General features: G+C 34.7%; 1 protein-coding gene across 1 annotated transcript in view; it reads right to left on the bottom strand.

The window, feature by feature from the left end:
- LOC116738012 (ADP-ribose glycohydrolase MACROD2-like) overlaps positions 1-23,557 on the bottom strand; it is a 541,527-nt gene that overhangs the window by 457,584 nt on the left and 60,386 nt on the right. The window contains exon 3 of the mRNA XM_032592768.1: positions 12,567-12,674. Within this exon, the coding sequence (XP_032448659.1) occupies positions 12,567-12,674 (108 nt within the window). The remainder of the gene's footprint in view (positions 1-12,566; positions 12,675-23,557) is intronic.

Genomic DNA, 23,557 nt, shown 5'->3' with positions numbered 1-23,557 from the left:
TATAATAGTCCATGCCAGGGTGCAACTAATCTCCTCTAACACTTCATCCCCATCACTGTCTCAGAGCCATAGATGCCTAGAGAAGATGACATCTGAGGAGGCGGCTCCTGTCTCCAGGCTTTGGACAATTAATCACTCTATCATCTTTTACTGTGTTCTTTTTTTCCATCATTTTTACAGGACACATTTGCTTTTCAAGGATCAATATTCAATTTAACTTTCTGTGTACTATAAATCAAGTCTTCCAAAGGTGAAGAAAATATGTTTCTGACTTTAAGGTTATTTTAAACCAGGTCCTAAGCCGAGCCCAATTAATGAGGCTCATCCTTGCAAATTCTAAGCAGAATCAGACTGCGACCTATGAGAGGCAAGTTGCATTTACTCCTTACTGTCACAGAAGATTGCTTTAACTAGATATTTTTAAATAATAAACCATAAATTAATCTAATTAGAGAATCTGTAAGTATTCAGAAGATGTAAAGTTGTGAGTTTTAAAGAAATAATTTCTTTTGCTCATTATTTCTTGCTATGGATGCTATAAAACACATTCAAGATCAGTAATTTTTCTATATGTAGAGACAGAATTATATTCACAGGATTATTTAAAACATTTAATATTTATTTCAATGAATTAAAATTAACAATTTGTCTATTTCACTTAGAAATTTTCTTACATGAAAAAATAAACCTTAATTCACTGTTATGATATACTATCATGGTAGTACCAGCCACGCATTTTAAGAGGACTTAGTTGAGAGGACTAAGAGAAACCTACTTTATGCATTTAAAATAACTTATTTTTAAATGTCCTCACAAATCTTAAGCAGGTCTCTTAAACCCCATGGACTGGACATGTTTCTGAATTAATTTCCACCTGGAAACCCACGGGATGAAAATTCTAACTGCGTGATAAATTAAGTTGCCAAGCAAAATGGATTAGCGATCAGTGAAATTGCCTGATAAACTGTCAGATCCATTTTGGATTGGGATTCATCCTCTTTCTCCACCTGTTCATTAAGCTCCAAGTTCATGGCAACTCCAGTGACTGATTGCACATTAACAAGCTGTTTATGTGGGGAGGTGTAGCTAGCCTAGTCAACATTCCTATACTTACACATTCATTTAAACATAATTCTCTGGTAATTTATTCTGTTCACAATCCCAATGTGGAAAAATATACCTCTACCCTGAAGTTTAATTTTAGACACAACAGAGATGTGATGTGTCATAAAATTAAAACTTAACAAAGCACATCAGATTATACCTCAAGGTCAAAAGAAGCCTGGGAAATTTCATGCCATAAATCTGTTTCTTCAAAAAGTTACAAGAATGAGAAGAGTAGTGAGAAAGCTGCTGATAGAATGCCAAAATAAGATATTTATTTCTATCCCTGTTCTAAAGCAAATATTTGGCTGCTTCTATAACAAGAAAGCCAAACCACTAAGAATGTTGAGAAATAAGTTTCAACCTTTCTTACCAAGTGGCCAAAACTTTCCTTTATATAACACCAAATTTAATAAACCACTTGTCAATCAAAATGCACCAAATTTGAGCTATAAATAAAAATATTCTTCCTACTCAAGTATCGAGTACTAATTCTTTCCTTTTTAAGTATATAGAATTCTTCATAAAGGGACTTTTCACCAAACACAAACTTAACAAAAATCATTAAGTTCCTCTGAAACTGAAGTTTAATAGATTTATATTTCATTCAAATATGAAGATGTCTACTTTCTACTTTTTTCTAAGCTTTTTTCTTCAATATTATTTATGAAGCCTAAATTTTATATGAATTAATGACTGGAATTCAGAAATCAATGCCACTTTTCCCTTTCCCTACACAAATAAACCAAGACCTTAATTAAGGAAAATTTAAGTTAAGCGACTGACTCTTGATTTCAGCTAAGGTTATGATCTCACAGTTTGTGAGTTCAAGCCCCGCATTCAGCCCTGTATTGGGCTTCATGCTATGTGGAGCCTGCTTGGGATTCATATTCTCCCTCTCTCTCTCCCCCTTTCTCTCTGCCCCTCCCATGCGCGCGCGCTCTCTCTCTCTCTCTCTCTCTCTCTCTCAAAACAAATGAAATTAAAAAAAATTTTTTTAATAAAATTTAAGTTAACTAATAGCCAGATAACTACAATTACATTGCAGCAAAAGAACAGAATGAAGATCATCCAAATGCTTTTCAGCCCACAAACAGAAACTTCCCATAAGTCACAAATAAAGAAGTAATTTTTAGAAATTAATTGACCAGTATATATAACAAAATATACACCTCCTTTAGTTAAAAATAATAGAAGTGTACACCAAAAAAATTTTTAATTTTACCGTATAATTTAAAAAAAAGAGCATGGAGAATTCCAAATAAGGTTGCATACAAGCATGAGATAGCCTCTAGGCCTCATGAAATGTCATTCGGCACCATTATAAATTTCAGCTTTTAATTAGATTTAACTATAATCAACTTCTGACAAGTCATGCATTTATAAGAATTAAACTATAGCAGAAGATATTTGTGTTTATTGTTAACTACCAGTTGAATTAGAATTTCCCCATGTCCCTTATCCTAATGTAAGCACAGCTGCTTACCCTCCCAGGGGACTGGTTTCATCCTCCAGTCTCAGTTCAATTGGCTCGGTCCACATGAAAAGTAGCATTGAGAAAGCTTAGTCTTAGTCTAGCTTCTGAAGCTGGGATGCTTTCAGTAAATGTCAAGACTCGCTTTACAAAGCAGGATTATCCTAGCTTATATGGCACCTAGGAAACTCCACCCATTCCAGCCCCAGGAGTGTGCTCTGAAATTTTCTTGCCTAGAATAAAGGTTCCAAGTTTAAGAGAAACTATACTTGGTGACCTCCAAGAACCAAAGCCATACCACAAAATGTACACAGTGCCAAGTGTTATGCTAAATCCTAAGTACTACTTACTCTGAAAGTAAAATAAACCATTTCTCTTTCATTTTAATGAAATTCAGTGCCTGTCTCTGTCCCCACCATCTTGAATCTCAGGAAGAGAGGCAGTGGCATTGAAGTTGAGCTATTAGGTGTCTCAGCTGAGAAACAGTCAGTACTATTTTCTTCAAGCCTCCAACTAACCCAACCTCACCCATTGCCTCCTGGCTACCGCCAGCAAGTTACATGTACCATATTGGTGCCAATAAAATAATATAGGTATAATTTTGCTTTCTATTTCAGAAGGTAATAACAAAAGTTATGGTCTTAGTCTTCAAAGAAATGTTAGTTAAAACAATGAAATGCAATTCTAAGGCACAGATTTTTTTTTAAAGTCATCAAATTCAGAGGTGCCTTGGTGGCTCAGTCAGTTGAACATTCGACTTCGGCTGAGGTCATGACCTCATGGTTCATGGGTTCGAGCCCCACATCAGGGTCTGTGCTGACAGCTCAGAACCTGGAGGCTGCTTTGGATTCTGTGTCTCCCTCTCTCCCTGCCCCTCCCCTGCTCACACTCTGTCTCTTAAAAAATAAATAAACGATTAAAAAAATTTAAGTCATCAAACTAGTATTTAAGTCATCAAATTAGTACTCATAAATGAGAGATACAAATTCATTTAACCTTTCCACAGAGCTATTTGGTTACATACATTTAAAAACTTTCATACTTCCATCATTTCACTTCAAAGAATTTATTCCAAGGTAATGAATAATCAAAGATTTTTACAAAGATTTACCTGCTAGGAATGTTTGTCTCAGCCTGAATATAACAGTAAAAAACTTGAAACAAACTCAATATCCAACATTGAGAGAACAGTTAAATACTCATGTGTATGATTAAATATGATACAGCTATTTAAAATGACACATAAAAATAACCATAATAGTAAAAAAATAAAAAAATTAAGCAGTATTTTGTAAAATTCAAAATACATCTATGAAATGAAAAGAACCTGACACATAAACACTAAACTGAAAAATTATAGATAATGTTTTATTCTTCTTTATATTTTATATTTTCCTTGAATATTAGGGCACATTCCTTCCATAATCAGACCCCAACAAAATCTCTAATAATATTTTTTAATCCAGTTAACTAGTATGTGTGACAAACAAAATATAAGTTTTCCTATATGCATTGAAAAATTCTCGGAAAAAAAAAATCTGAAAACAGAACAAATGCCCAAGCAACCTCTACCACTTTCTCTATCATTTTTTTTTTAATTTTAGTCTCTCAAAGTCCTCTGAGGACTGTGTTACTAATTAATTCCTAGAGTTATTCGTCTAAAAGTATAGCAGAGGTCAAAAATAGAAGATGAAAACTCAGAGGGAATTTATTGACAGCCATCCATCCCCTTGGCAATTATTTTCTTTTCACAATTATCTTCTGATTCCTTGGAAGTTTAATGTTTAGTTTTGTTCTACAAATTTCTTCAGAAAAAAACTATAGATCAGAAAAACAAAGAAGTGATAAGTCAAAGAGTAGAAATATTTTGAAAAATATGCTGGGATGCAGAATTAACAAATAAAAAATGATTCACATCACAATGCCTCCTTTCACTGCATGCTCACAGTATTGAATTTTTAATCTTATTTTTATAAGGCATTTCTTTGTTTGTTTTTTTTTTAAGTTCCATGTTCACATTCCTAAGCAGGTTTTCTACTAGACATTTGTTTTTTTTAATTGAGGAAAGCTTATACTTATTATTATTTTATTATTACTATAACAAGAGTAAACCTTTGTCATATATGTTTCTAATCTTTCTTTCCAATTTGACATTTACTTTCCAAATATATTTATGGTATGACTTTCTCTTGAAGCATTCAAGAATATTTATGTTGGGGCACCCAGGTGGCTCAGTGGATTAAGCATCTGCTCTCGATCTCTGCTCAGGTAATGATCTCATAGTTCACAAACTCAAGCCCCATGCCAGGCTCTGCACTGACACCACAAAGTCGGCTTGGAATTCTCTCTCTCCTTCTCTCTCTGTACCTCCTCCGCTCGCGTGCTCCCTCTCTTGCATGCTCTCTGTCTCTCTGTCTCTGTCCCTCTCTCTCTCTTTCTCTGTCTCTTTCTCTCTCTCTCTCAGAATAAATAAACATTTTTTAAAAAGGAATATTTGTGTTGTCAAGTTCTTCAGTCTTTCTCAATGGTTCCTTTCTTTCTTAGTGAATTCAGAGTGGTTTTTCCCACCCACAGGTAAGACACAATCCCTTATATTTTCTTCTATCTTTTAAGTGGTTTCTTTAATTCTATTAAACCCCACACAGAATTTGTATTTATGAAAGGTGTGAAGTAGTGATGTATATTTTTTTCATTATTATAGCTTTCACATATGTATTTTAATTTGGAATTGTGTGACTGCTCCCCCAACTTCTGCCATTTATCTGTCTTTTCAGGTATTTCTTGGCAAATCTCATCCTGCTGTTTTACTAGATAAATTTTAGAATTTATCAATTTTGTCAGTTTCAAAATTAAAAAAAAACAACTATCACCAGAACAAAATCTCAAAAATATCAATGGAATTTTTATTAGAAATCTAGGTTACTCCAAGAGTTTTGACATTTTTAACATACTACATCTTCCAATCTAGGAATGGTGATGGTTGTTAGATTTATTTAAATATGTTTTTCCCAGTACTTCCTGTTTTCTGTCTATCCTTACACTAGAAAAAGATCCTTATAGCTGGAGGCTCACACTTAAACATGTAGCCAAGGTTAAGAATTCATCTCAAAAAATGGTTCTTTATGGGGAAGCTGGGTGTCTTAGTTGGTTGAGCATCTGACTTCAGTTCAGGTCATGACCTCACTGCTCATGGGTTCGAGCCCCACATCAGACTCTATGCTGACAGCTCAAAGTCTGGAGCCTGCTTCAGATTCTGTGTCTCCCTCTCTCTCTACCCTTACCCCACTCATGCTCTCTCTCTCTCTAAAAAGTAAATAAACATTTAAAAAAATGGTTCCTTCCACACCTGTCTATTCAAACCTATCCCACAGCTATCCACATTGGAGATTTTGAAACTTTTCAGCAATTCTGGCATAGCATAGGAGGGAAAGTGAAGGGAAAGACTGATGTATAGTAATTCTTTCCCCTTTGTCTATATAGATATCTATTCACAAACACACACACACACACACACACACACACACACACACACACAAATATGTAAGAATGTTCACTAAAGTACTAATAATCCCAAACTGGAAATTACTGCAACCCCCATCAATAGTAGATTGATAGAGAAATAGTGACATAGTCACGAAATGAAATATTAGATAACAATAAAAAATGATCTATATCTATATACAACAACATAGATAAATCTTACATATATAACAGTGAACTAAAAAAGAGCCAAATATCGAAGAACATATATGATATGGTCCCAATTATACGAAATGCAAAAAAAAAAAAAAATCAAAAGTAATGTATACTACTGGAAGCCAGAGCAGTAAATATACTATCCTACACTGACTACAAAACATTAGGGAGTACTAAGGGTTCTTCCAACATACTGGTAATGTTCTGCTTTTTAATCTGGATGGGGTTTCATTGAGCTGTACACTTATGTGTGTGTGTGTTTGTGTCTATTATTACTCAATAAACTGTTACAAGAAAAACATACAATACAGAAATTCAAGAAAGAATAAAACTTAACTGCTTTGCTAGCAGAAATGAAATTTATATTAAATTAAGCAGTTGCTATCAATTCTGTCCTAAAATATTTCTGAGAGTAAATGAACCTATTTTCTCAATGATCGAGATTCTAATTTCAAATATGCCTTATTTGGGTTTTACTAAATGAATACATAAAATAACATTTATTTTAAGCAAATGGAGATGATTATTTAAGGAAACTTCTATAAACTAAAATTTCTTCCTTCATATGCAGTCCCAGTACCTGATTTACCTGTGTAGATATTCAGATATTCTACATCAACTTTTCTTTTAATTAAATTATACCCAGCTATTAAATTATCATCTATCCAATTGTGTCACTATCTCAATTTTTTAGACAATTATGACATTCACAATTGATACAGTAAAAAAAATCACTAAAGTAAGCTAAAACAATTATTCTAGACCATCAGTTCACAAAAATTACCAACAATGTTTTAAAACTTGGAATTTAACATAAAAGCCTCAGAATTGGACAACTTTTCCTTGACAAAATTCAAGTGAATAGTATAACAACTAAAGTTATGGGCACATAGGACAAATCCATTTAGTTGGTAGTATATATCTGTGCATAAGATTTGAAAAACATGCATCATTTCCTTGTGACATTCGTAGAAAAAATCAGTTTTCTGATATTCTAACTAACCAGTATAATTCTGCTGCCATTTACTGAGTATGTGTCTACATACTAGGTAGGCACTATGTGAAGTGTTTTGTATATGTTATCTGTTGATTTTCACAACAGCCCTAGGAAGCAGTAATAGGAATAGATAGTAACAGGAATATCTCCATCTTACCAATGAACAAACTAAGGCTCAGAAAGGCTACATAATTTACTGAAGGTCTTTTGGTCAAGAAGTTAAAGAGACACATTTAACATAATGATTGTTCTCAGGGTGCCTGGGTGGCTCAGTCAGTTAAGCATCAGACACAGTTTCATCAGCTTGAGCCACAGAGCCTGCTTGGGATCCTCTCTCTCTCTCCCTCTCTCTGCCCCTCCCCCACTCATGCTGTCTTTGTCTCTCTCAAAATAAATAAATTTAAAAAATAAAATAAGAAATAAAATAATGATTTCTCTGACTCCAAGCCCTCCATGATTAACCACCATGTAAATATAGGGGCAGGCTAGGGTAGGGACAGGAAGAACTAAAATAAACAAATCAATCTTCCTCATTTTCCACTTTAAAAAATCCTATTTATGGTGAACTGAATTCATCTTTGGCCAATCATAACCCATTAGACTTAGAGAATTAACTCCTTTTCATGACACAATTCACAAATGAATAACAATTATATTGCCTATAAAATATTTTTCTAAGATTATAGTACAAGTAAAATTGTCTCTAATGATATACTGAACCATAAGTTAGATTAATGTGTTCTACCCTGAGCTTTAGCAAGAACCACAACACTTTGACCAATAGCCTTAATACAAAATTATACAAGGACACAGTCACAGTAAATAGATCATCCTATACTCTGCTATATACAAAAACCTGTACATGAATCTCCATAGCATCTCTATTGGTTATAGCAAAATACTTCAGAGAACTCAGAGGTCCTACAATGGGTGGAAGGCTCAACAAACTGGTATAACCATGTAAGGGACCACTACTCTGAAATAAAAAAGGAATGAACTACTGACACATGCAACAATCTGAATGGACCTCAAGAGCTTTATATTTAGTGAAAACCATCAATCTCAAAAGGTTACATGCTGTATGATTCCATTGATATAATATTCTTAAAATGACAAAAGTAAAGGAATGAATAATGAGAGTGGAGAGTGGGAAGGGGAGGGCAAAGAGGTGGATACTATAAAATAGGAAGTTCTTTCAAGATAATCAAACAGTTCTGTATCTTGATTATAGTAATGGTTACATGAATCTATAAATGGGATAAGACTGCAGGGAACTATACACACACACATGAATGCAGGTAAAAAAAAAATAGGTGAAAACTGAATAAGGTCTACAGTCTAGTTATAATATACCAATGTCAATTTCCTGGTTTTGATATTGTACTACAGCTATATCATGTCACCATCGGGGGAGGCTTACACAGGTGAAGGTGAAGGGTACACAGGTCTCTATGTACTTTTTTTTTAAAGTTTATTTATTTATTTTCCAAGTGAGAGACAGAAGGAGAGAGAAAGAGAGAGAGAGCGGGAGAAAGCAAGCAGAGAAGGGGCAGAAAGAGGAAGACAAAGAGAATCCCAAGCAGGCTCTGCACCACCATTGAGAACCCAATGCAGGGCTCAACCTCATCATGAACAGCGAGATCATGACCTGCGCCAATGTCAGATGCTTAACCGACTGAGCCACCCAGGTGTTCCCACTCTTTGTACTCTCTTTGCAATTTCCTATAATTATCTCAACATAAAAAGTTTAAACAAAAAATGACCCTGGGTATGAGAACTTGAATTTGAACCTGGGTCTGCCTCACTCTAAAACTTGTGCTACTGCCCTGTATACCTTACTGCCTACAAAATTTGTTCTGTTAAAATATACCAAACATGCATTAATTCCTACAGAGAAGAATAAAACACATAGGAGGCATAGGAGGCTCATCCTGGGTCACATTTAAAGAAATCTAAGGAAGTTCAAGGAGTACTTTATTAGGAAAAAGTTTAAATATCAAATCATTTCATTCATGGCAAATAATCCCTGGTGTTCCAATGAACTAATATAACATGAACGTGGGAAGAGAACCTTTAGAAGTTTAATAGGAAGTGATGTCTGGGCTGCTTTGGCACCCTGACTGGGGGGGTGGGGGGAGGGGGGCACTGCCTCTCATTCCCCTCTCACTAGAGGCAGCTCTGAAGTCTCCTGCCATGTTGCCTTGTTCACTTGAAAGAATAAAATGCTGTTCCTCTCTTTACACACCAGGCAAACAAACTGCACAGCAGAAAGCTGTAAATAGAGTCATTACACTGTACATTTGGCATCTCTTTTCCATATACCCAGGAACTTCCTAATGAGTTTGTCCTTGTGAGATGCAGAACATGGCCAAATTATAATATAATCTCAGCCAGAGAGGTGAGCTAAAGGTGCCAAATGGTTTTTGGGAGTGAGTGAAAGTTACTGCCTCCCTTCATATTAATTCATCAAACCCTTGTACACAGCTATGTGGCAGCTATGAAAAAATTATGCATACAGGGAAGGACAAGAATCAAAATAGTGATAGGATGTTCTTTTTCTATTAGTGATGTTTTCCTGTTTAGCACCATTTTATTCTATTTCAGTAAAAATTATCCCATAATTATTTTTGAATGTCTATTTATTTTTTAGAGAGAACATGTGCTAGAGTGGGGGAGGGGCAGAGCCAGAGGGGGACAGAGGATCTGAAGTGAGCTCTGCACTGACAACAGAGAGCCCGATGAGGGGCTCAATCCCATGAGCCATGAAATCATGACCTGAGCCAAAGTTGGACACTTAACTGACTGAGCCACCCAGGAGCCCCACCCCATAATTATTTTTATTAATTGATCAAATAATTCATTTTTAAAATCAGAGCCAAATTGTTTCACTATATCAAGTCCTCAATGTTGAATGTGCAATTGCTCAGAGGTGCTTTGTAGCACATGGTTCAATTGCACGTAGTTCAACTTAACACATATACAGTATCAAGTGTTTATTAAGAACATAATGGCATGACATCGCTTTGGAGGGTGACACAAAAAAATGAAAAGACACCATTCTATAGTCTCAAGGGGGAGCTACACATGTACACAATTAACAAAACCCAAGAAAAACCATAATTGCTGCTATTATTAAGTGTGCCAACGTGGCAAATCCAATGTAATGTTAATAACAAGAAAGAAACTCAAGAGTTATCTTCAGGTATTTAAGAAGAAAATACACGTCACTAGTTGTACTCCACAGAACAGAACTAGGATTAACAGCTAGAAATTACAAGAATATACAGGAAGGTTGGTGTTATATATACATAAAAGCTTTTAAATTTTTTTAAATTAAAGCTTACATATTTATAGGATTTAGAGCATAATAAATCATTAATGACTTAATAGCTACAATAATATCTGATTAAACCTCTGTACTGGAAAGGAGTTCATGGGATTCTTTCTAAGGGCATGTCTTCCCCAGACGCCCCATAGATCAGAGAAAAGCATCTTGATACCCAGGGCTACAAATGAACAGTCCACAGAGACTAGATATAAGGGAGACTTGTAGCCTATGAGGTGGCATGAAGATGTAATTCTATCCAAAATAAGTGATTCATATTGAGTGGTGATTAAATGACCAAGGCTGATCCCCTCTCATGAAGGTTTTGCATTTGAGAGATGCAGCAGAGGAGAAAGGAATCACAGAGGAATCAGAAGAAGAGAAAAAGAAAAAACAGCTCTGACTATGGCAAAGCAAATTACAGTACAAAGCAACCGACAGCCAATTCTGAGGGAATAACAAGCTGACGAGACTTCCAGACTTCCTGCTAGAAGTCTATCTATCTCCTAAACAACATTCCAGATCTCTGTGAGATCCTTCTGTTCACCCACAAAAGCATGTTCCTACTATCCTGTGTGAATTTATTCATCACCAGAGGAAACTTCAAGACAATGTTGAATTTCACATGAACCCTGTACTCCTGGAAAACAGAGACTGCCAAAAAATTACCCCTCACCCTTTTGTGTTCGAGGAAACAGCTTACCAGCACAGATATATGCTCCCCGTGTGACTGAGATAAAACTCATGGATGATCCCTTGTAACCTATGACAAGACAAAGACACATCTTCCAAATTCCCATTCTTTCACTCATAAATGATTAGCTGAACTGTTTGTCCATATTGACCATTCTGATTGGTCAACAGCTCTTAACTGGAGTTGACCAAACTTTAGTAAGGCTTTTCTCCTTCTTTCAAGTCCCTGGACTTTGACCCATCCTTGAGCAATGGAAGGTGAACAATCCTTCCTGAATGACCCCTCCCAAGAATCAGCAGACCTCAGGGGAAGAATATTCCCTGATCAACTGTCCAATCATGCCATCCATTCATCCCAGTCCCCCACACCCAATTCTTTTTAGCCTGTTTACTCCTCCTTATAAAAGAAAAGCCCCTTTCTGATTGATCTTTGAGATACTCATAGATCTTGTGGTCAAAGTGGTTCTTCCTACTGCAATATTCTTTCTTCTCCTATTACAATAGTACTCTTCCCCTTACTGTAATAATCTTTCTGAACAAAGTCTCTCCTTACCTAAGTCCAAATTTATTTTTATTTGGCATTTTCAAGCCAAAGATAGGCTGAAAAAAGTCTACCTTTACAAAACACAAATTAAAATCATTAAATATCCTTTTATTATTGACATTTATTTTTATAGAATCACAACTACTATGTATTTGACATATAGTCACATAATAAAATATATAGGAGATACCATCATAAATAAGTTAATTTCCCCTATTTTCAAACATAAAAATTACTTGATTATTGAAATAATTAGAATAAAGCATTTCATAGCAAACATGAGCAACCAAACAACTGTGATTTGGAAACCGCAGAAATAATTACTTTCTAGATTACTTGTTTTGGTGTAGTTCAATCATCTCTTTACAACCTATTCAAAAGACGGAAAAAGCTTGATGAATTTGTTTTTATGTTGGCAAATTATTAACCCAAGTGTGAAACCAGCAACAATAGAGCTGCTAAAGTTCTTTCTGAGGAACTTTCTGCAATAATCTTTCACTTTTCCAATGATCTAGTACCCTAGTCTCAACTTAGCATGGATACCATGAGTTAGCAAATTAACTGCAGCACATACATAAAATAAATCATCAGTGTTTTTAATCCAGAAGGGAAGTACATAAGATATTTCTATACCAGGAAGGACATCTTTCCCTAAAATACCTACATTCCTGTTTATGAAAAATAATTTAAAATAATACTCATATAATACATCACAAAAAAATCAAGTACTCACCCGCATTGACTATAGCATCTACCTCTAGCAATGTGATGTCACCTCTATAGAGAGAAACTTTTTCACTCAAACTTTTCTTCACCTGTGATGTTTCCTGAGTATTTTCTTCTGTAATAAAAAAAAGAATATATATATATACACATATATATATATCAATAGTATAGTCTTAATTTATTTAAGGACAATTTTGATAAAATAGCCAATATGGGTCACAATCTGATATACAAGACAAGTGGAAATAAATGTGTAAGTACCAGGGGTGTGGCTTATTCTCTATTTATTATGTACTCCTCAATACAAATGTAGTACATCATGTATATAATAGGCAGTCAATAAATTTAGACATGTTATATTGGTCAAAAAAACTCAATGTTTCTTATTATTATGAAAATATCAATTTTAAAATAACATTATGAACGATCAAGTTTCATAAGAAGAAAAAGATGTACAACTATGGCTATGGGGGCCCAAAGACAATTTAAGTGACTTGTAACCTATCATCTCTAATCTCCTAAATACTTCAAAATTGCATGCTCATTTAAGAGTATCACAGTGAACTGATAGCATTATCTTCTCCCTTGAAAGATTTGCCAAGACAAAAATAAATTTTCACAGTGAATGAGCTTCTTTCTATTTCGTTGTAGTTACCAAGTCATCCTTGAAAAAAATATTCACCCAGAACAAAAACATGTTGGTTCCACTCTTTGCTACTTGTAAGTAACAAATGCCCCTCAAAATGGGAAGGATCAAAAATACTTGAGTGGGTCAAACTGCTTTTCTTATCAAATTGTATTAACCTTTCACTCTAGAGGGCGCTGCTAGATTTAAAAGAGAAAAGCTCTGTCCTGCACACAACAGCCAGCAAACTGGTAAGTTGAAAACAAGCCAAAACATTACATTCTACAACTTGACCTACTTTTAAATCTTTTATGATAATACTATAATTTGAGATTCATTCATTCTTAACAAGTGATGTTAATACAGTACACAGAGGTTTACAAAATCAATGATTTAAAAAACATCATATTACTATACATAGAAAGCTTTTTAATATACCTCTACGAAAGGAGATTTATAAACTCAAACTTTTTAAAGTGTTTATGATCTGTGCAAATCTTTCAAGGGAGAAGATAATGCTATCAGTTCACTATGATACTCTTAAATGAGCATGCAATTTTGAAGTATTTAGGAGATTAGAGATGATAGGTTACAAGTCACTTAAATTGTCTTTGGGCCCCCATAGCCATAGAAAAAAATTGGCCAAGAGTAAGGATATGATCCTGGGTCACAAAAGTGATCTTTTCTCTCTTTCTGTCTCCGAGGCATCCCCTTCTTTGTAATCACTGCTCTCCTTAAAGGATTCTAATCAAAATATTCATTAGTGTTGACAATAGTAGTAATAATAATAAGGAGGAGGAGGATAAAATGGGAAAATTGTATGTGAAAAGAGCAGAGAAAGACATTAGAGGACCTCAAAATAAAACAATAATAAAAAAATAAAACCACCTCAAGGGCTTCTCCAGTACCGTCTGTCCTTGTCAGGTAATGGCTAAAAGCACACACTTTACTACCAGACTATCTCTGTTCAAATTTTGATCTACCAGTTAACAACTGGGTGATACTGGAAAGGTTATTTATTTTCTCTATGCTTCAGTCTGTAAATTACTGGCTCCTTCACAATTATGAGTTCATAATACTTAGAATAATACTTGTTCCACAGTAAGCTCTCAACAAACACTACCTTTTTTTTAAACAAAGGATTTACAAAGATGACAAGTTATGTCAACATCTATATTCAGAAAAACACAGTAGTTAAGAAATATTTTCAAACAATATTATTTTGAAAAATGTATCATTACATTTATTATTGTTGTTGTTGTTGTTGTTGTTGTTATTCCCATCAGTGAAAGAATTTTGTTTGTGCTCTTGCCAGGCCAATGCCTGGCCCATTGACAAAGACTTTGAGCCAGAACACCTTGAGTTCCACACCCAATCAGTTTCTAGTCTTACTACTTTTACCAAATTAGAAAGTCCTAATTCCCAGTTAAAGATTATTGAATGAAAATAAATATTTGGTGGTTTGTCAAAAAAAAAAAAAAGTATACGTATTTGGACTGTTGTAAACCTGAAATTATAAACACTTCTCACTGATGAGTTTCAGAACTCCATCAGGCATTAAGTTGATAAGCATATCACAAATGAAAGCATAAAGTTTGACTTTCCAACTTGGGATACAAAGTAGATAGATTTCTAATCCTTCCTAAAGTTGCATTTAGTTCTAAAAACTACTTCTTCATTTGTTCATGAAGCATTATGTATGTAAAATTGTATTTGTAATAATGTGACTTTTTAACATATGTGACAATAAATCATGTATTTATTTCTCCAAATATAAAGAATTATCAAAGAATGGTATTGGAAAGACTTAAAGTTCAAGCATTTATACCACATTTCAGTTTTCTTAAAAGAAATCCTCATCTCTCATCTGCAAATTTTAAAATTGTGACATTTTGAGTCTAAAGGCTCAAGCAAATTCAACGTATCAAATAAATATACTGCTGTGACATGTTATTCAAATAAGTTACTCAAAATGGTCTTATTAGAATCATCAGCATCATGAATAAGTATAAGCATCCTTCTTCCTCATAGCCAGACTTATACTTGCTGCCCAATGTCTCACACGGTATATAAAAAAGGCATAAATTTACTCAAGAGCTATAATTTGAGAGTATTAATAAGTATCTGTATTTCCTTTAGCAATAAGCCAAAACCAGACCGCATACTTTTGACCACCAACTACTCTCTGTAAATGCAGCAATGTACATTAACACCAGAAAATAATTTCTTTTATTTGAATGGCAATGCATTGCCTTCCTTTTCACACAATTGTGTTTGATCAGCTCTTCCAATGTATCTTTTCCTACATCCTGAGTTTTCGGCAATAAGATAGAAAACTGTCAAGCATTGCTACCTCATGGACGTTATATATGTACACAAAAACTAATTCACATTTTGCACATAATTGGCTTTATTCAACTACAAGTTGAAATATCTGTCAATGTACACATGACAGTAATTGTTCTTCCAGACTGCATACTATTTATATTATAAAACATATAAACAAACAACAGCAAAAAAGACAGTAATTAAAGTAGTAAAAACAGATTTTTATTCTGGAAAATACTGCAACTGGGAAAAAAAGATCTCAGTACAGAATGGGGCTCAATTCCCAATACAGCAAGGACAAGTAGGGATTTGCTGCCATGAGCAGAGTGGGAATCAATGGAAGGAAAATCACTAAGAAGAAAAATTAGAGGCAGGGGGAGATTCTGATTGAACAGACTTAGGCTTCTTGCTAAAGGCAGGCTAGGGTGATCAGACATCACTTGGGGTATGGAAGGGGATGTGGAATTTGATCAATATTGAGGGTGGAGTATTCTCTCTAAACTGATTTAGCAGAATGCTAACTAAAACTGGAATATGTAGGTCTTGCAAAGACATGGAAACTATTTTTTGGCAGACATATTCAACATGAAACAAAGCTCGTCATCATCTCAAGTTATTTCCCAGTTAATTATTTTTACAGTACATGAATGTTAGGAAAGCAGCACAAAAGCAAAAACCTAAAAAAGTTAAATAAATGGATTTTTCTTTTACTGCTATGTTTCAAATACAAGGTGTCATGAATATCCAGCATTAATTTTTCCTGCATTTTTACTTATACATTTGGTCTTGGGTTGAATTTAAAATTTTTATAATCTTAAACATCCAGATATAATACAATGTTATTTGTTGTACCCAAGTACAACAAAATGTATGCTCTTATCATATTACTAATAACTCAGAAGATAGTTATTTTTATTAAGCCAACAATATTAAGCGAATATTATTCACCAAAAATTTACTCAAGTCATATAAAGTTGAAAAGCAAAGTATTTGGATTAGTTTCTGTTTCTGAGAGTTTTAGGAATATTTTTATAAGCTCTCATTTACCTTTCAGCCAATTTTAATAGAGTTCCTTTATGGGATTTTATGGATTAATGTGGTAATACAATCCAAAAGTAGAAAAATATCACATATACATAATATACATACAAATATATACATACATAAAAACAGATATAAAGATCTTGTGGCTTTCATTCTAAAATTTTAGCCATAAGTCAGGTAAACACAGTAATACACTCTGATCTATGCTCCCCTTGATATTTTTATCTAAATTCTGTTTCTGGCAGAAGGAAAAAATCAAGGTAACCTGTTCAATATGAGTGGTAATGCTTTTTAACCAACATTTGTGGAGGAGACTTTCAAGAATTTTCATTTTCCCTGATATATAATCATATAGAGGGGCGCATGGGTGGCTCAGTCGGTTAAGCGTCCAACTTCGGCTCAGGTCATGATTTCACAGTTTGTGAGTTAGAGCCCCGTGTTGGGCGCTGTGCTGACAGCTCAGAGCCTGGAGCCTTTTCCAGATTCTGTGTCTCCCTATCTCTCTGACCCTCCCCCCGTTCATGCTCTGTCTCTCTCTGTCTCAAAAATAAATAAACGTTAAAAAAATATATAATAGTATAGAGGCTATAGATGGAAATTTTATTTTTTTATTTTTTTAATATGTGAAATTTATTGTCAAATTGGTTTCCATACAACACCCTGTGCTCATCCCAAAAGATGCCCTCTTCAATACCCTATAGATGGAAATTTTAGGTGACAAACTGACTGAGGAGACATCAAGCAGCTGTCTGGATGTCTCCAAAGTTTATCTGAGTATATAAAGCATCTGGTCTGTTTCCAATTATCTTTTCTTCCTTTTCTGCCACGAGTAGTTGCTTTCAGGATTCCCTGAGTCCCTTGAGAGCCCCTGATGAGCAGTAGGGAGCCTAAAGTCCAAATGATTATAGGGAGTTGAGAAGCTTCAGTGGGAAGGGAAAAGAGGGATGTTGAAGGTAGAAATACGAAAAGGTACACATCAAGAAATTCAAGGGAGTTGAAAAGAAGATCAACAACTATAAGGGAAGGAAGGAGGATCAGAAGCAATGGGAAGAGAGAGATCTTAGAGGAGCCAGTTTTGAAGATCTTAAGTTTTCCAAAAGAAGCCAATGAAGTTCCAAATTATCCTTAGTAAAGTCATGCCAGCAAGAAAGAAAGTAGGCAGAGATAGCATAGCATATAATCAGCAAAACCTCAAGAAGGGCATTTCAGTGGACTCAGAAGTTCCCAAGGGAGAAGCAGGATGAAATACAGAAAACAGGCCTACACAGAGCCAGGAGAATCCTTCGCAGCCCAGGGGTAAATTGCCACTGAAAACAAAAAGCCAAGAAGAAAGACTTCTAGCCCAAGAAGTACCTTTCAAACAAAGAAGCCTGGGCCTCTAACCCAGCTTTAGAGAGTATACTTAGAATCCTAAGATTAATGGCTGTCATCTGGGGCATTGGCTCAGGAGTTAGCCTCACTAATAGATCCCCAATCAGTCAGGAGTGAAGACAAAAGGCTTCAAAAATCAGATAAAGAAGACAATCAGACATCCAGGGTAGGGAATACTCTCTAAATTGACTTAGCAAGATTCTTGCTAACACTGAGCTATGCAGGTCTACCAAGAATGGATCCTAGTCAAGAAAAGGGCTTAGAGGAACCAAACTAAAGTTTGGTTAAATAGAATGTCTTTGTTAATATCATGTGACATTCAAAAGTGGTATTTGAAAAAAAAAATTGTCCCTTCTACTTCCTACTCTGAGGAATAGTAACAAATAATATTTGTTATTAACCTTCAATTGGTTTTATTATCATTTGTTTGTAATATTTTGTCCAAAAAAAACTGTGAAAGACTTTAATATGGAGGAGAAAATATAATAGTGGGTATCCCATCTAGTTTACCCATCGGCATAATGTCTTTCATTGTCTTTGAGCTATTATACAATTCTGTAAGTTATAGAAAGCAGATAAAAATGCAAATGATTCTTGTCCATGGAAACGCAAATAAATTATGTTCCCTTGAATGCAACTGATATTGTCCTGTGGTCAATTTGCATTTATTTGCAAATTCCTTTCAGAGTTCCTTACTACCTATATATGTGATCCCTTTAAATTCTCTTCTGAACCAGAGTTAAATAAAATTGTTCATAAGTGTTTATTTTATATCTATTTGAATCATAATCTCATCTTTACAAAAACATTTCTAATGGACATTTTTATTTAGTTCTAGTTTATTTAATTCTTATATAACATTTACTAGGCACCAGGTGCTGTTCTAATGTTTATAAATATTAGCTCCTAGCATCCTAACAAATCTATGTACTATATATTTCTAATATTCCCTCTGTGTAGATAAGGAAGCTAAAGCATATAGAAAGGAGGTGGTTTGACCAAGTACACATACCGCTGGTAAGTACAAACCTGGGATTTTAACTCAGGCAGCCCATGCTCTTACCCAATATGCTATGCAAGCTCTCATTTACCTATTTTTTATTTCAAAGAGTCCAATTCTGAATTAGGTGCCTGTTGTTTAAGTCTCTTCTCTATTACAAACATAGGAACTCCCCCCTCAAAGCATTATTTGCTTTTGTCCTAGGAAAAAAAATGTAATTGGTTTATCAATGTGGTTACAATACCTTAAAAATAATACAAAGGCCTTGGTTGTTTCCTGCTACTATTTGACAATGGTTCATAACATAAAACACACCAGGGATTAGAGGACTACATAGTAAAATCAAATTTGCTGATATTAATCATGTATCTTCTATTTATATTTTCTCTTATTTATTTATGCAAGATCATCAAACTTGCGGATTATTTATCCCAACACATACTCTATTTGCACTAGGACTCTGTTTACTATTTACATTTATGACTTAATTCTGAATTCTGGCATTTATGTTACAATTTCACCTCTTTTCTTTGGCATCAATTAAACCACTTTAAAGACATTGATCCCTTTTATGAGGTAGGAATATAATGCAATGCTATAGTAACAACAACAAAAACAAATTTAATCAAATTCTTTATTAACTCACTAATGACATTAAGATACATTAGGAGAAGCAAACTTTGTTAACTGAATCTTCATTAAGATTAACTGACCAATATTACCCTATTTTAAAAGCATAACTTTTAAGACTATACCTGATAACAAAATAGAATTTTCATAAAAATCACAATTATATTTTACATTTCAAACTTTTAAAATATATTGAGTAAAACTGTCTCATCACATTTGCTCGGAACTGCCACACTACCTAAAGGCCACTTGATAAACAGCTAAGGGACCACCACTGGGTCCCCTGACCATGTTTGGAAAACAAAGATGCAGGAGGATAGTCACATGAAGTGCCTAAGAATAGTCCAAATTCTTAAGTTCCCTCATATTAAGTGTTCTAGCAACCATGGGCATGATACAGAAAAGCCACCAAGAGCACCAATTGGCTGAGTGTTTCCCGCAACAAGGGGCCTCTTGCCAGTGTACCTCTTCAATTCTGAGGATGCCAGAAAAATCAGTAAGACCATGCTACAAAATTTAAAAGTAAAGATCAAGCAAATATCTATAGAAATTAATGTTTACATTAAATTAAATTTATAATCAAGACGATCAGAAAAATATTGGGTTCATTAAGAGGCTTTAAGGAACACAGCCTCAGACCTCAAGGAACCCCAGAGATGCAGGCTGTGTTCCTGAGATTATATTTTAAAACCAGCTAGCCTATTGATCTGCGACACCTGTATCTCCTATGATCATGCCTGCCTAATAATCATGATGCCATATCCCAGATCCCTGCCTGTTTTTCCCTAACAATTTAATAGCTCACTTCTTCAATTGGCCTGAGACTCAATCCCCCTGCCTTTCTTCCTAGCTTCAACTTCCACAGAGCTTCCATGGATGAAAATCTCAACAACAGATTCTTTTTTTTTTTTTTTTTTTTCTTCAGCCCTGGACTCCAAACTAAACCTGTCAGGAAAAGGAAACCTTCAAATAAAGTGCTCCTCTTTGAGTGAGACCTCCCCTGATTAGGGAGGCAGGCATTCCAGGCATGATAGCCATGCTAAGTAATGCAGGAAATACAAAGTCCAGCCGAGATATGAACTCCACATTCTAGCAGAATGATAATAAAGCATACAAACAACTTCAATACAAGGAAGATTATTATCAATGCCATAACAAAGACTCAGAGTGCTTTGAGTTTCAGACAGAGAAATAACATTGAGTGAAGTTTTATAAAAGTGGAATTTCCAAGCTGAGTTTTAAAGGATCAGTAAGAATACCAGCTGCCTGTAGAATGGGATAAGGATGACAAAATCGAAGGGCATTCCTAAGTCATAGGGGCAGAGAGTATAAGTATTGAGGAAAATAAGTATTCATCCAGAATGAAAATATGGAGAACACCACAAACTGAGAAGCAGTGGCAGATGAGACGAACTCTTCAGGTTTGGACCAAAAGCAGAAGTCCTTTGGATAGTGGCTGTTTCAGATCCCTTAGTCACAAATTGGCAGGCTTATTTTATTCAGCTAAAAGAGCATCACTATTGTTTTTGCCATTGAAAAGGGCATTTTAAATTTTTAATTAAATTTTAGCATTCAAAATCACATTTCACACTAAATGTGAGATTTCACATCAAAACGTAGATTTCCTACTTTTTTGAAAAATCAAGAGACCTGGAAATACTGAATCCACATCCTCACCTGATGTGTGAGTAAAGGCTATGTACCCTTTGGATAGGCATCTTTCACTTCCCAATTTATGACAGAGCATATTTGTTTATGTGCAAACTAGGCTAACCTCACTCAGTTATGTTAACTGCCTGTCTCCCACAGACATCTGGATGTTAGATTCAAAGGATTAATGACTACAGCCAGGTATCTATCAGAAATCTATTAGAAACAGAAAATAGTTACTAAATTGGCATGAAATAAACACGAAGCAAGTTTCCATCAAATCAGAATAAATGCTTGTGTGTCAAACAATAAAACTATAATCAAAACTAATATGTATTGGGATCTACGCTGTGGTAAAAATTCAGTAACTCAGGAGCACAAAATTAAAACAAGAAAACTATTACTCTCCTTAATTGATTGTTTACTTGTAAATAAAGAGCATTAATGAAAAAAAAATTCAGTAACTAAGAATGGCCAAAAATACTTCCAAAGAATCCCATTTCTCTGTATTTATTCCCTTATATAGGACTCTTCCACAATGACTCTGGACTTTTCCATGTAATTGCCTTTGACCAATGAATGGGACATCAACAAACATGACCCAAGCAGAGGCTTAATGAGTGCTTGCACATTAATGTTCGTCTTCTCTAGCTATGTCAAGCCTACTATGTGACAAATTCTAGGCTAGCCTATTGCAGAATAAGACGTAACTTAGAACAGAGACAAGCCATCTCACATGAGGTTCCCTAGGGCAACCAGCCTGACAAATGCCAGCCAGATATGTGAGACCATCCAGGACCACCTAGCCACAGCCAACCCACCTGCTAACTATAGAACCTCCTGGCTAACCAGAAAATGAAGAGCAATAATAAAAAGAATGTTGTTTGAAGCCACTAAATTTTGGAAGAGTTTGTTGCACAGCAAAGCTAACTGAAGGAAGGAAGAAGGAATGGGAGGGGCTTCAAAGCAGAGGCTTTGAAGAAGACTGAAGTTCAAACAAAATTGAAGTTGCAGGGGACACCTGGGTGGCTCAGTCAGCTGGGAGTCCAACTTCAGCTCAGGTCATGATCTCATGGTTCACAGGTTTGAGCCCTACATCAGGCTCCACACTGACAGTGCCGAGCCTACTTGGGATTCTCTCTCTCCTCTCTCTGCCCATCCTCCACCTGTGCTTTTTTTTCTCTCTCTCTCAAATAAAACTTAAAACTTTTTAAATATAAATAAAACTTTTAAAAAATGAAGTTTCAAACTTCCAGCATAACACCTACTATGACTTATTCTAGGAGAAAAGGTCTTTTAATCTAACATCTGCAACACCTTAAAGAACCATAAGATTTAAGAATGAATGGATATGCCAGAATAGAGAGGAATGTATGTGGACAAGAGGGGGTGGAGTGCTCAGCATCATATCTTTAAATAAGAAAAATAGATCAATCTGTATACATCCTAACTCTACCCTATTTACTAAAGTGGTATGTTCACAATTTTACCCATCTATTTTGTATGGCCTGTTTCTCTATATTAACACTGAACCATGATAACCACTCTACTAAGGTAATCTAAAGAAACTGAGGCACATGGAGATTAAGCAACTAACTTTCGAAAATGTCCTACAACTGACAGTTGAGATGTGAAACCTTGAAATGTGGTTCTAGAACCTATGTGCTTAACAACTGTGCAACATTGCCTCATAATAAGAATCAGCTTTATAAGGCTAAAAAAAAAAAAAAAAAAAGAGCCATAGGTTCTTTAAATAAAGACACATTTCATTCTTACAGAATTTTTTTTAAGTTTAATGTAATTATCCATAAAGAAGTATGGGGTGGGAGCTTAAGTGTTAAAAATGTGTTTTATCCTAATGATATAATCTGATAAAAATCAATTTTGTTAAAAATTATGGTAATACTACATAGTATGACTCTTAGTCTAAAATTTATGTGAGAATAATGCAACCTAATGCTTCAAGTAATCTTGTATAAAAATCAATTAGGTTCCTATGGTCCAAAGACAAGGAGAATCAATTTTCTGCCCTTATAGTAAAGTTTATGAAATCCTAATTTATAAAGAGATAAATTCTCATTCAAATAAAGATATATTTGAAAACTAGAAAATCAGAAAAACAGCATATATAATTTGCCTTCTTTTTTGTTAAGTGTAGCATTTTTCAGTCTGTAGGTTAAGATACTTTACTGGGTTGCAAACTCAGTTTGATAGACTGCAACCAAATTTTTTAAAAAATGATACAGAACAGAATTAAAAAATTACAGTGCATAACATATAGTAATAAAAACTACTGTTCTATAAAATTTTGGTTCACTTACTTATACATAGATACACACATTTATGAACA

The sequence above is a fragment of the Lynx canadensis genome, chromosome A3 (assembly GCF_007474595.2).
Source record: "Lynx canadensis isolate LIC74 chromosome A3, mLynCan4.pri.v2, whole genome shotgun sequence".
NCBI classification, from domain to species: Eukaryota; Metazoa; Chordata; class Mammalia; order Carnivora; family Felidae; genus Lynx; species Lynx canadensis.
The sequence above is the reverse complement of the archived record's forward strand: the minus strand, read 5'-3'. Positions and strand labels throughout refer to the sequence as shown.